The following is a 15,394-nucleotide window of genomic DNA, read 5'->3' on the forward strand; positions in this document are numbered from 1 at the left end:
TAATCTCAAGTTGAGTTTGGTAAAATGAATTTTAAAAAACAACAATCACCCAAATCACTAAAGTCTAAACTGAGCTACAACTGGGTCTCTGAAATGACACTGAACCATTTACACTCATCCCTAGTGGTAGCATCCATGACATGTCACTTAAAGCTAATCTGTTCTTACTGTCCCATTATCACATTTCACAGTAACAAATATGAACACTGAAGAATAAAGAAAGAGCAGCCTGTAATAGAGCAATTCCTTTCAGTCTTTGCCATCTTTAAGTCTTCTGTCCCAACCCTTGTCTGCCATGTAACCTTCAGCTTTTTGAATGGTCTGCGAAGCAGCAAGTATTCGGGGTGTCTTCCTGGTTCTGTTCCTTGAGTAGGTAGAATTCATGTGTAAATAACACAGAATGACAGTGGCTATGCACCGTCTCATGGGGTTAAAAGTAGTCTCTTCTCCTGCTCTCATCACTGATGAAAGAAGGATTATATTGTCCAGGGAAAATGCATGAATGTCGAGATCCTGGCAAGCCAGTGTAGGTAGGGTAAAGACCATTTCGTTCAAGTTCTGGATTCCTGACGTTTGTGGGCTAGGTCAACCAAAAAAAAAAAAAAAAAAGATTGAAAGAGAAAAAAAGAGAAAGAGAGGAATTATTTTTTTTATTCTTGAATTTAAATTCAGTATTCAAATTATTCCAAACATTTAATTTTGCACATTATGAAATTCATTGGGAAGACAAGGTAGTAACAACGTGCAGGGCAGGGAGCTAGAAATGGGGATTCTTCTCTACCATGTCCCCAAAGCCAACATCTCCAACAAGATATCTACTCCCTCCATGTCTCAGTTCTTCCATTTTTAAAATGGAATTATACCATAAATTGACACAGCACTTTACAAGTTAAAAAATGCTTCCATGTATACATGATTAAGTATTTAGCTCAAAAGATCCTCACAATAATCCTATGATTTACTTAATGCAAATAGCGTTCTAGTCAGTTTAGTGATGAGGAAACTGAGGCTCACAGGATTTAAGAGACTTGCCCAAGGTCCCATGGTTAGTTAGTGGTAGAGATGGGACTCAAATCCAGGTCTTCTGACTCCAAATCCAGGGCTTTCCCACTATACCGCACTGTTCTCCTGGTACACCATGCAGTTCTCCTGATAATATTGAGGTGACAATAACATTAGCATCTTTAAACACAACTATCGCTGGCAAAGTACCTTTAGGAAAAGCATTGGTGTAGGCAGATGTGCGACATGACACCATGTTTAGTGTAAGGGCTGGACCCATGATTTCCCAGGTGAGGAAACTATCTACCCACAAAAAAGACAGCTCTCTCTCTACAATTTGAAGTCTTAGAGAGTTGGTTGCCTAGGACACTGAGAGGTAAGGTATCATGCCCAGGATCACACAGCCAAATGTGTGACATTTGAACTCACATTTTCCTGGCTGATTCTCTATCCATTCTATCATGCTGCCTTCCTACTTAAAGGAATACCTTAAATCATTCTCCAGAAGGGGAAACTGAGACTCAAATAAATGAAGTGTAGAGATAAACTAATTGGGAAAGATAAGACGAAAAACCAAGAGAGAGATCTGTGTTTCTTTTTTAATGAACTAGTGATTTTCTGGCTGTCTTTTATCATCCTTTTTAAGGACAAAAATCACACAGACTACATCTGCTCTTTACATCTGCTCCCTCTATCCCCATTCCCTTTTTTTTTTTTTTTGCCACTGTAAATTATCTCTTCAGAATGAGTCAGGAAGCTGGTTCTGTATCTGAGGAGAGGACAATAAAGAACATTCAATGTAAATGATTCATTTGTGCTAGAAACCACAAAGTGTAGACATCATCCTATGATTGATATGAGTACTATTAGTACAATACTGATGGTTTAAATTCTTATCATTGCTAAGATTACTGTAGAGGGCCGTAAATCTTTTACATTTTTGACTGTTAATGTTTATAATCTGTTTATAGTAACTCTAAATTCATTGTCATGGTAGCATGCAGATGAATTAGTTCTAACTTTACAATGATGATCAAGCTGTTTGAACACCACTGAGGTAAGTTAGAGCAAAAGAGCAGCAGGAGAGAGAGACAGACAGATAGCTAGCTAGCTCACTAGCTATATATACATATATATATACATATATATATATATATATATATATATATATATATAGAGAGAGAGAGAGAGAGAGAGAGAGAGAGAGAGAGAGAGAGAGAGATGGACAGAGAGACAGAAAGAGATGCCCCTGAAGAGTAAAGTCCCCTCCAAAATTAGGTATCTATCTATCTAATCTATAGATATACATAAATCTATCCCAGATTTACAGATATTTATTTTTATGTATATATACATAAGAATGTATAAAATTATTACTACATATACATAAATCTATCTTGAGAAGATATATTTCTATATATTTTGCTGTGGGGAAGTGATACTAATTTTTTGAAAGTATCACTAAAATATTAATTTGAAAATTTTTACACTTGATCCTAGCCAAAAGGCTGAGAAGCAATTATTTGAAAAATTTTAAAGGAAATTTGAAATCTAGAAATAATTCTACCACTATATTCTACTTTACCCTATTTAGTTTTTTCCCTCCAAGAGGGCATTCTAACTTTTAAAAATAATTCATCAAAACAAATAGTTCTCTAGATACAGGAAATTATTCCCTCCCGACCAAAGTCTGAACCCTCATAATTATTTCCATAGCAACTGCAGGAATTTGACCTTTGGAATGAATTACTGGGTAGTATTAAGAGCCTAGAGGGGCAAGGTTTCATTACTGTTATCTTTTGCCTCTAGCTATACCATGCATAGAATTTAATTTTCAACTCTGATGTTCTGTGAATGGTATTTATTTCCTATTTCATACAGCACATTGCAAAATGACTATTAAGTAGCACGCTCTAGAATGAAGAGCAGCCAGAGTGGAACGGAGTCTTGGAATCTTTTTAGTACAGTTTTTAATACCAACCAAAGATGGGGGATGGGCATGCCACTCTACTGAAGCATTTTCCCTTCATATCGAATGGTACAGTGAAAAGAGAATCCGATTTGGAGATCAGAGGACCTGGGTGTGAATTCTGGCTCTTTCTCTAAATCTCAGTGCAGCTTTTGACAATCTCCTCAGCTTCAGTTTCCTCAACTGTAAAAAGAAAGTAGCTGCACAACAGAATCTATTTTGGTCCCCTCCTTTTCTCAGGCCCTTTAGACTTCAACCTGAAGAGTCCAAGTTTCCCTGCCTCAAGTCTCTCCTTGCTCCAAATGACCCTTCACACAGATGATAAATGTTTCTAAAATGTAGGCTTATCATATCACTCCCCTCCCCCACATTCAATTAAACTCCAATGGCTAGCTATTGCCTCTAGGACCAAATACAAACTCTTCTGCTACTTAACAACTTCAACCTGGCCCTAATCTACCATCTAGTTTTCTGAAACAATATATTCCTTCCTATACTTGCCACCCAGTTAAACTGACCTTCTTGCCATTTATTCCTCATGCATGATGTTGTTCAGTCTTAATACTTTTATAGTGGTTCTCCCCATGACTGAAACAGATTATCTGCTCCATCTCTTAGATTCCCTTCATGACAAGGTTCAAGTGCCACCTTCTATGAATCTTCTCTCCACTCCATTCCCCCAGGAGTAAGTAATCTCTCCTCTAAAATTAAGTTGTCTCTGTCTGTCTGTCTGTCTGTCTGTCTGTCTGTCTGTCTCTCTCTCTCTCTCTCTCTCTCATCATTATCAATCATCATGTATCTGTAGATGCTATCACACAATGGATAGAGCACTGGATTTGCAATCAGGAAGACTTGAGTTCAAATCCAGTTTCTGATACTTATTAGTTGTGTAACCTTGGAGAAGTCACTTCGCCTGTTTGCCTCAGTTTCCTCAACTGTAAAGTGGGAATAATAGCACTTACCTCCTAGGGTTATTTTGAGTATCAAATGACATATTGTTTGCAAAGAACTTAGCACAGTGTCTAATCACATAATAAGGACTTTATAAATATTTATGTCAGTACCTGAGTTCAAATCTGCCTCAGACACATACTACCTATGTGACCCTGGGCAAGTCACTTAACCCCATTTGCCTCCAAAAGAAAAAATAAATATATAGGAAGGTAGGGAGATAGATCAAGAGACAGACAGATGATAGATAGATAGAAAGAAAGATAGATAAAGGCTTATGTCCTTTTTTATTCATTTCATTATTCAATTCAGTAAACATGAGTAAGTGCCTACTATGTGCCAGTGGCTTTGCTAAGGACTGGGGCTACAAAAAAGAAACAAAAAACAGTTCCTACCCTCAAGAAGCTTACAATCTAACAGGGGTCAGCATGTAAACAAATATACACAAAGCAAGTTTTATATATGAAGTCAAGAGATAGAGTGAAACAACCAGGAGGCCAGTGTTACTGAATCAGAGTACATATCAGAAATTAAGATGTAAGAAGACTGGAAAGGTAAAAGGGGTCTAGATGAAGGGCTTTGAATGCCAAACAGAATGATTTGTATTTGATTCTGGAGATAACAGGAAGCTACTGGAGTTTAGTGAGTGGGGATGACATGATAAGATCTTCATTTTAGGGAAATTAGTGACTGAATGGAGGATGGATTGGAATGGGAAGAGACTTGAGGCAGACAGATTCACCAGCTGGCTATTGCAGTTATCCATATGTGAGGTAATGAGGGACTGCCCCAGAGTGGTGGCAGTGCCAGAGAGAGAAGGGGCTGTATTGGAGAGACATTGCAAAGGTGAAATCGACAGGCATTATCCATATATTGGGAGCTGACCGAGAGTGAGGAATCCTGTTTGATTCTTAGATTGTGAGCCTGAGGGACTAGGAAGGTGTCTTCCATCATAAGAGGGAAGATAGGAGGCAGGAGTGGGGTAGAGTAGGATTTAGGGGGAAAGATAATGAGTTCTATTTTTTGACATATTGGGTTTAAGATTTCTACTAGACATCCAGTTTGGGAGATCTGAAAGGAAAATGGATGTCAACAAGGAGATTAAAGCAGGAAAAATAGATTTGAGAATCATCAGCATAAAGAGGATAATTAAATCCATGGGAGCTGATAAGATCATTAAGTGAAGCATAGTGCAGAGAGGGAGAAGAGAATAGGATCCAGGGAGAAGGCTGAGGGCCACCTGCAGGTGGAGGACATGATGTGGAGGAGCATCCAGCAAAGGAGACAGAGAAGTAGCAGTCAGATAGGTAGGAAGAGAACCAGAGGAGAGTTGCATACAAAATCCTAAAGAGAAAGGAGTATCAAGAAGGAAAGAGTGATCAACAGTGCCATAGACTGTAGAGGGCAAGAAGAATGAGGATAGAGGGGAAAAAACCCTTTGCATCTGACAACTAAATGACTGTTGGTAGCTTGGGAATTGTTTCAGTAGAATGATAAGGTCAGAAGCCAGACTGTATGGGGTTAAAAAAAAAGATAGAGGAGAGAAAGCAGAGGCACCTATTTTAGATAGTCATTTTGAGGAGTTTAGTTAAAAGGGCAGAAGAGAAATAGGATACAAATGGGGATGGAAGGATTAAGTGAGGGTTTTTCCAGGTAGGGATACATTGGCATATTTGTAGGCAAATACATACATTTCCCTCCTACAAACTATAAACTCCTTGAGGGCTGAGAGTATTTCACTGTTTTTCTTGTTTCCTCAGAACTTTGTACAGAGTAGGTAATTAATAAGTGCTTGTGGCTTGATTGGCTACTTAATTTCTAGCACCTCATCTCTAAGTCTATGCTCCTCTGAGAACATGAACTTCTAAACTGCTTTGAGCAATGTTTATTTTTGCTAATGATATCAGTGCTGATAGTACAATCTTTCTGTCCTCTAGGAAATTTCAAATTCATGTTCAAAAGGGAAACCAAAGCACTCAACACCCGGGCGTAAGAACGAATTTGTAAAGTAGGAAGGGCCCATCCTACCGTAAAGTAGGATGACAAAGCGGCTGCTTGTTAAATAGCTCCTTGTCATTATTCATATCACAGAGTCATAGAGTTGGAAGGGCTCATAGACATTTGTGATTCCCCCACCTAATTTCAAAAAAGAGGAGACTAAAATCCAGATATTTCACATGACCACACAGCTAACACAGACAGAGCTGGGTCTAGAATGCAGTTTCTCCTTACTTCCAATTCAACCATATTGTCTTCTGAAACCTCCTTACTTAAGCCCAGAGTTGGACTTTGCTGGAGAAGCAAACACAGAATGGTCATAAAACACAGGCTAACTTCTCATAAAAGACTTTTCAAATAAAGGTGATTTAAGCACTGGAAACAGCCATTAACTGTGGATAGGGTACTGGATTCAAAGTCAGATAGACCTGGGTTCAAATTGTACCTCAATCACTTACTATCTGTGTGACCCTGGCCAAGGCACTTTAACCTTTCTAGGTCTCAGTTTCATTATATTTCAAATGAGGAAACTGGACTCAATAGCCTCTAACATTCCTCCTAGTTCTAAATCTATAATTTTATGATCCTAAAATGGAAACAAAAATTGTTCAACTAACCTGTTCAGTCCTCATCAAAGGGATTTAGGGAGTTTGGGGAAGGGGAGAGAAGAGAAAAGGGAAGGGAGGAGAGAGGGAAAGGAAGGGAGGAAGAAAGGAAAGAGAGAGAGAGGAGGAAGGGAAAGGAAGAGAGAGGGAACACAATATCTTACAAATGCGTATGCTGCATAGATATATACATTGCAATCTCCAACTACAGTCCCTATTATACAAATAAACCATATTCAAATTAATTCTAAAAGCATGAAAATGTGAGTCCAATGGTGCCATTTTCTCCTCCTCCTTCTTATAACAGTGATGTTTATATTCTGCCTAAAAAAATCCCAAAAGAACTGAAACATGAGGTAGTGACATGGGACAGACCCAACCACTCTAAACTTGAACCAAGCTAACAGGAGTTTGTTCCCAGCTTATGAATACATACAGAATAATAAACATCAGTCATCTGGAGGAGATTCTTAGTACTTCCATTTTCGTGCATTTCAATGGCCTCCCGGCCCCATTCCTGCGATCGAGGGTTCTTGGGGTACTCAGCGTAGGGGGACATTTGGAAATCACCACTTTTGAAGATGAGTTTGCTTATGTCATTTTTATTCTTTCTGTGGAAGGAAAAAGATAACACCAAGTAAGTCAAATAACTTCAGTTAAAGGAGTTTTGAGATAAAAGTACCACATATCACTTGTGAAATACATTGAGAAATCTACCGTATTGTTTTTGGAGAAGTGAGCCCATTTTTTCAAACAATAGTCCGATAACTACAAGTGAAGAATCACATATGCTTAGTTAATCCAATTTCAGAAATGAAGGTACATCTTTGTACTAATTTGAGATTTTAAATATATAGTGTTTCCCAACACCACACGATGTGTACCATTTTCTATGACATATAGCTTCATCAATAATACTGTTATACATGTAGGCTGTGCTCTGTGGTTTACAAAGTGCTTTCACATAGAATATCTAATGAATATCAAAACAGATTAGCAGCCTGACCTAGTGGATAGAGAACCAGTCTTGAAACCAGGGATACTTGAGTTCAAATTCTGCCTCTGACAGATTCTGTCTGTGTGGTCCTGGACAAGTCATTTAACTTCTCATGGTTCTATGCAGCTAGAAAAGAGCCTACAGTCAGGAAAAAATTGAATTCAAATCCAACTTCATACACTCCCTAGTTGGGTGATCTTGGGCAAGTCTCTTAACTTCTGGGTGGCCCAGTTTCCTCAACTATAAAATGAGGTTAATAATAGATACTATTTCCCAGGATTATTATGAGGATCAAATGAGATAATATTTGTAAAGTCCTTAGCATAGAGTTCAGTATTTAATAAGTACTTAATAAAGGCTCATTCCCTTTGTCCCCTACATTCTCTCTAAAGCTATAAAATACATGAGAACCTGTAGATTTTTTTATAATACATGAGTTCACTATATTAATGAACAACCTCTATCTCAGAACAACCTTTTGAGGTGTACAAGATAGATATCATCCCCATTCTACATATGGTGCAGGTGTAGGTTGGGGAGTGATGATGACTGTTTGTTGAGTAGAGGTGGGAAGTAAAAAAAAACAAAACTGAAAGCATTTCAGGGAGGATTATCTAGACCACACCCCTCACTTTGCCTTTCAAGTAATAAAATTGATATCACATAAAACTATAAAAGTTGTATGTTTATTTAGCACACCTGTAAAATAGTTTCACTATTATTAACTGGAAAACTCAGCTCTCTGCTAAGGCATTCCTAGAATCTTCCTCCCTTAGTAGTTGTTAACAAGTTCATTCAGCCTATCTAAGAGCTAAGGTTAGGAGATTTAAATGATCTTTGAGCAGAAGTTCATTCCAGTCCATTTTTTTTCCTGGGAAAGACCTGGAAAGTTATCTGTACTGAAGCCTGGGTCATAAAACCCAGCATCCAACATACCACTGAGCTCTGTCACAATTCCCTATTGGGTAGGGCAGCCTGAGTCTCAAAATGATTAATCATCCATCCTTTCAATAAGGGAAATTTGCCAGTTTTTTCCAAGGATAATGATATTTCTCTAAAACATGTTTTTATTTTTTTATTTATTTATAGTTTTTTGCTAGGCAATGGGGTTAAGTGGCTTGCCCAAGGCCACACAGCTAGGTAATTATTAAATGTCTGATGCCGAATTTGAACTCGGGTACTCCTGACTCCAGGGCCGGTGCTCTATCCACTGCATCACCTAGCTGCCCCTATTTTCTTTTTGATTAGCCTATATTTAGCCTTCTAGGTCACAGCCCTAGAATCCTCTCTTTCATTTTCACTCATCTAAGTGACCTTTGACATAAGAAAGGGAATTTAGTAAAAACTGACAAATGACTGAAAGTACCAGACAGGCTTCCAAGAAATGGTGGGACTAATCTCCAGTAGGCAGTGCTGAGGGAGAGCTCACCATTTCCTTCAAGAAATTCTAGTAGGTGGGAAGGAGACTTCTAAGTACTTGGTTGGTTCATACTCTCTTAAATTCTTAATATTCCCTGCCATAATTTCCTCTTACATCTCAAGCTAGAATTTTCCCCTCTAGTCTCTTACTCCCCTATATCTACTCTTCAATCCAGTGACACTGATCCCCTGGAATGGCAGTGACATGGTCCCCGATGCCAGGAATACTCTCCCTTCTCCACTACAACTACTGACTTCTTTTTTACAAGAAGCATTCCCCAACCCCTCTTAGTTATTTTCTATTTATCCTGTATACAACTTACTGTGTATATTTATGTTTACATGTATCTTCCCTTTAGGTGAAAAGTTCCTTGAGGACAGGGACTGTCTTTTATCTCTTTATGTATCCTCAGCTCTTATTGCAATGTCAGATACCTAGGAGGCATTTAATAAAGTTTACTGATTAATTGAATAGATCATCATAGATGATCATGGCTTACAACCCTATGCCATAATCTATCCAAGCTATCATCACCATTGTTGTAGTGAGCCCAAAAGCAAAGGACTTAAAAACCTGCACTCCAGGTACTCACCGGCAGCAGGTAACAATCAGTGCGATTCCCAGGATGAGAAGGAGCCCACCTCCAGCAGCTGCAATCACCACGGTGATAAGCTGATAAGCTAAATATATAGGAAATATTCAATGTTGTCAATAACTATACTAAGGACAAGACTTTACAAGTACACAATACATTTATAAAACAGAAAAGTTACCAAAAAAGTATAAAAGTACAAAGTGTATGTATGCATGCATGTATGTATGTATGAGAAGCAGCATGGTGTAGTAGTGTAATAGAAGGCTCCTGAATCAGGGAAGTACAGGTTCAAGGCAATATAAATAGATTTACATACACACACACACACACACACACACACACACACACACACACATACACATATATATATGCATGTATATATGTATATGAAGCTATATATGCATATAGACATAGATACAATTTCTATATCTATACACACACATAAAACGCATATGCACATGTGAATATGTATGTGTCTATGTGTATATATGCATTTATAGTCTTTTTTTCTTCTCTTGAGAACTTTGTCCAGTTACTTTGAATATTGATCCATTGTGCAATGCTTCTTATTATAAATCTGAGCCAGTTCCTTATACAAATTAGAAATGAGAGTTATATCAGAGAAATTTGTTGCAAAGAATTTCTGTATCCTCCCCTTTTTTGTTTTGTTTTTTAATCTCAGCTACATTAGTTTTATTTGTTCAATAAGACCAGATTTACATCATGGTTCTGACTGTGTGACCCTGAACAAAAGTATTTATCCTCTCAACCCTTTCAGAAACTGAGACTGTAAGTGGCAAAGTCCCTATCTGCTCTGGTAAAGGGATTTTTCTCATCCAAGAATTTGCCATATCAATGAAATCAATGTATGGTCCCTGTCCCTTTACTTCTTCATTTTTAAAAGACGATTCAGGAGGTCCTTTTCAGGTTCAGATCAATTAAAAAATTTGATCTCAAGGGAGCTACATAAGAGCCCCTGACACTGGTAACAGAAACATTATTATACTAATTTTATGGACAAGAAGGTTTAGATCCAGAGAGATGAGGTGACTTGCTGGTCATCACACACAAGATTTTGATAATTAGCAAGGATTTGATTTATTGATTTTTAATAAGTCCAGTACCCATTTTTATATCATCAGTTCTCAATCTTTTTGGTCTTGGTATCTTTAAACTTTTAGATTATATGTAATATATTATAGAATCTAATGTAATAATATATGCTATGCTTATGCAATTTATTATAATGATAAAATATAGTTATGAATATTATTTTCCATATAATTATATAACATATACTAATTGAATAATATATGATTTAATGTAATATATTACATGTGATATAGTAAAATATAATAATCTAAATATATGTTAATATCATAATATAGTTTTTAAAAGTTATAAATATATGCTAGAAATACATCTTAATAATATTATAAAAATAATCTTGACCTCACAACTCCCCTAAAAGGGAGTTTATCCACTGGACCCTGGACCATAACTTGAGAGCTGCTGTTTTACATTAAACAAAAATATATGATACAAAAAAAAAACTTCCATCATCCACCCTTTCAGTAGATAACCTATTTTTGAGTTCACACAGAACTGGGTAATGTTCTAGTTATTCCACCTCAATATATTTCTATCTACAATTCCCTAAATGCTTTTTAGCTTCAGGAAAGCTATTTCTCTTCTCCAGGGTTCCTCCCTTCTTCACACATGCATTATGTCCCCAGTCTGATCTTGTTCCCTCAATTAGAGAGCTGTAATGGGTACAGCAATAACCAGACATGGGAGTTGTGAAGACCTGAGTTCAAATCCTGCCTCAGGGACCTACTAGCTCTGTGGCCATAGGCAAGTCACTTTAACATGTCATTCCTCATCTGTAAAACAGGAATAAGCATAGAATATACCTCATAATGGTGGTGTGGTGGAAATCAAATGACTTAATGTATGTAAAGTGTTTTCTAAACCTAAAACTATTATATAAATGTTTGCTACTATTACCACCACGTTTTCCCTCTTTGAACACATTAATCTTTACTCCATACTGTCCTTCCCTTCTGAGTTCAAAAAGGCACAGTCTCCCTTGTCCTAAGTCACAACCCTGCTACCTCTTCCAGTTATCACAGGGATTCCTACCCCTTTTGGTGTGTCATGGATCTTCAAGAAGTCTGATGAAATCTATGAATCTCAGAATAATGCTTTTAAATGAACAAAATCAAATACATTATATTGTTAATTATATTGAAATAATTATAAAGGTATTTTTTTTAAAGTTCATGGTTGCCAAGTTATGAACCCCTGGCTATAGTTTTCTTCTTTGCTCTTTTCCTCTCTCCCTCTCTATTATCTCATCCTTCCCACCTCACTAAACTCTTTCACTGTCCAAATTTTTGAATTTGGGATATATTGTTAATGTTCCCAATTCCATGCCCTACATCCACTTTCTTATGATTTGGTTTCTACCCTACCACTCTACTGAAATTGCTTTCTCTAAATCTACCTGTGACTTCTTATCAAATCTGGTGGTCTTCTCTTGGTACTCACTTTTTCCTGACATTTTACAAATTGGTTGATTATTGATCAACTGCTCCTCTTCAGAAATCTCTCTTTTCTTGGTCCTTGATACTTTTGCCTTAGTGGAAAAATTGACCTGAAAGAACATTGTTGTTCCTGGCTTAAGATCAAGTGAGGAGGGGCAGCTATGTGGTGTACTAGATAGGGGCACCAACTCTGGAGTCAGGAGGACCTGAGTTCAAATATGACCTCAGACACTTACTAATTACCTAGATGTGTGACCTTGGGCAAGCCACTTAACCTCAATGCCTTGCCAAAAAAAAATTTTAAGTGAGGAGATCCAGGTTTCCCAGGGAGTCCTTGTTAGGGAGAGGAAAGAACACTGGAATTCTTGGATTCCAATCCAGTATTCTAGGTTAAGCCTTATTTACTGGAATAAGAATTCATAAAAAGTTATCTACTTAAGAAACTTTAAAAAGGGAACCAGCAAAAGTTTTCCTAGAGGTAGAAATATTTTTCAGGGGTTGGACAATATACAGTCACTATTGAGTGCTTTAGATAAACTGAAAATTATTTCACTAATTATCAAAATCATAACCTAAATCCTCACAGAGCACGAGGTTCAGCTAAGTACTTTAAAAATATATTTTGTAATAGCAGTTGATGATCCAGGGTCACCCAACACTACTTACACATTCAAGTTAAACCTCCACCTTCTATAGGAGAGCTAAAGACAGTAATGACATAATCCAAAGGGGGGAAAGAAACTATAGACTACTCAAAAGGGTTTGCTTTTCTTCTTCAAATGAAGATAGCCTCATGTTTCTGAAGTATATGCTTTTGTAGAAATAGAATATTGGAAGTAAAATGGATGCCCACAGATTGGGACAGGAGTTAAAAGTTGTACATAAATGTAATGGAATATTACTGCTCCATAAGAATGCAGAGAAGCATGGGGAGATGAGGAACTTAGACAAAGTGATATAAGCAGAACCAGGAAAACAACATATACAATTTTGTTTGCTGTTTAGTCATGTCTGACTCTTCATGACCCTTTTTGGAGTTTTCTAGGCAAAGATACTAGAATATTTTGCCATTTCCTTCTCCAGTTCATTTTACAGATGAGGAAACTGAGGCAAACAGGGTGAAGTGATTTGGTCAAGATTACACACCTAGCTTGGATTTGAACTAAGGAAGATGAGTCTTCCTGACTCCAGGCCCAGTGTTCTATGTACTATAATATCATTAAATGGTCCAAGATATATAAAAGCCACAAGTAAATGGAGAAAACAAAAATGCGTGTTATATACTTATAATGACTAAACTTGTCTCATGAAGAAGAGATATGAAAATGTCACTCCCCCCTTTTTTCCCAAAGGTGGGGGAATTATGACAGGGAAATCTATATATAAAAAGTCTTTTCAATGTTAATCAGTTTTGCTCAACTGTTTTTCTACCTCTTTTTTATTCTTCATTACAAGGAGTAGTTCCCTTATGGAGAGGAATGTTGATACAGAAGGAAACACTAGAAAATTGTAGGTAGTATAATACCAAGATATCAATAAAAATTTAAAAACAACAATATTAATTCTATGCATGTTTACATATATAATAGCATTTCAAATTATTTTCATCATTCAGCCATAATTATGAAATTCACCCATCATACCTGGCAGAAATATAGTGATGACTTTAAGGCATCACTGGAGCCCTAGTTAGGTATGTACATTTACATATGCCCCATCACTAAATGGTCCCCTACTTCAGTGCTTTTGTAGTTGGTGATTTATCCTGCTGTTTCTACCTCGAATAACATGTTACTTCCTGGTACATATATGTTTCTAGTAGCACTCCTTTACCTCACTTTATCTGGGGAAATTAAAAAAAAAACAAATTTGTTAATGCACTAATTCTCATTTTATAAAAAATTCTACATTCATAGGCTTTTTTTAAGGTTTTTTTCCAAGGCAATGGGGTTAAGTGACTTGCCCAAGGCCACATACCTAGGTAATTATTAAGTGTCTGAGACCGGATTTGAACCCAGGTACTCTTGACTATCCACTGTGCCACCTAGCCACCCCCTATTCATAGGCTTTAATGAAGAAAGGTTCCAAAACTCATGTTGATGGCTGTTGTAATTATGCTCTAAGGCCCTTTCCTTCTACCTCTGGTATTGTAGCTATCTTCTAAATGGTTTGCATATTATATTGAACTAGAAGGAAATGAAAGGCATCTTAATACAACTGAAATCCTTTTAAAAAAATGGACATGTATAAATATGCAACCTTGATGATACATAAGTCAAGGAGATTAGAAATTAATTTTGAAAATTTAGTGAATATGACAGAAACTGGAAACATAATAGATGCTCAAAGACTGGGAAATTGTTAAACAAACTGGTACATAAATGTAATAGAGTACTGCTGTGCTATTAAAAATTATGAGTATGAAGAATATTGAAAAACATGGAAAGACTTTCATGAACTGATGCAAAGATAATAGTTTAAGAGAAAAAAGTTAAAAATAATTCTCCAAATAAGTATTATTATTATTAATAAAACTGAAAGGCTTTTTAAAGGAGAGAAATTCTTGTTTAATGTAATACAGAATGTTAAGAAATAAATAAGGATAGATCAAATCATGTCAGTACTTGAGGAGCTCTTTACAAGTATCACATAGGCAGGTAAAGCACATTTTAATTCTACTGAAATAGCTGATGTCACATCACAGAAATGTTCTTAGAAAAATGAATGCTAATTAATTTGATTACAATTTTGAGACTGTCTTAAAGCCTCTGAACAAAAAATGATCACATAAAAATATTCTTAATTTAGTATGACATTCATTGGAGTCCTGGGTTTAATTTCTGATTTGATTTATAAATTTATAAAATTATTAGGACAAAAACCCATAATGGGCAGAGAGATCTCTTATATGCACAAAAAAATCTAGATTGAATCAGAATCAAAATATTCAAACTTAAACAGATCTTTGATAACAGATAATACAATAACATCACCCCTCATTTTATAGGTACAGAAATGAGAGTCCAGATTTAGTTAAAGTGAGTTGACAAACCTCCCAACCCTAGGTAATTGTGTAGCCACAACTAAGGGATCTCATTCCAGATCTCTCTCTCTGTCTCTCTCTCTCTCTCTCTCTCTCTCTCTCTCTCTCTCTCACACACACACACACACACACACACACACACACACACACACACATCATGATAATTAAGTCTTGTGAAACAAAAGATCTGAATGATTTGATTTGTTTGGTTCCAAAGAATAGAACTAATATTTAGGGGAGTAGTGAGAAAGTAGATTTTGACAAGAAC

At 36.6% G+C, this 15,394-nt stretch overlaps 1 protein-coding gene across 3 annotated transcripts in view; it reads right to left on the reverse strand.

The window, feature by feature from the left end:
* Nucleotides 1-214: 214 nt before the first annotated feature.
* The window catches only part of HEG1 (heart development protein with EGF like domains 1), a 118,478-nt gene continuing 103,298 nt past the window's right edge, over nt 215-15,394 (reverse strand). Inside the window, exons 15-18 of one of the 3 annotated variants that reach the window (XR_012474108.1) lie at nt 9,535-9,622; nt 6,962-7,136; nt 1,015-1,149; nt 494-580 (exon numbers count right to left, since the gene is read on the reverse strand). Coding sequence is in view for 2 of the 3 variants with exons in the window: in XM_074214697.1 (XP_074070798.1) it covers nt 431-580; nt 6,962-7,136; nt 9,535-9,622 (413 nt within the window). In the remaining variant the exon portion in view is untranslated. Of the gene's footprint in view, nt 581-1,014; nt 1,150-6,961; nt 7,137-9,264; nt 9,377-9,534; nt 9,623-15,394 lie in introns of those variants that run through there. The other 2 variants (XM_074214697.1, XM_074214698.1) reach the window with 2 other exon arrangements.

The sequence above is a fragment of the Macrotis lagotis genome, chromosome 1 (assembly GCF_037893015.1).
Source record: "Macrotis lagotis isolate mMagLag1 chromosome 1, bilby.v1.9.chrom.fasta, whole genome shotgun sequence".
In the NCBI taxonomy this organism is placed as follows: domain Eukaryota; kingdom Metazoa; phylum Chordata; class Mammalia; order Peramelemorphia; family Peramelidae; genus Macrotis; species Macrotis lagotis.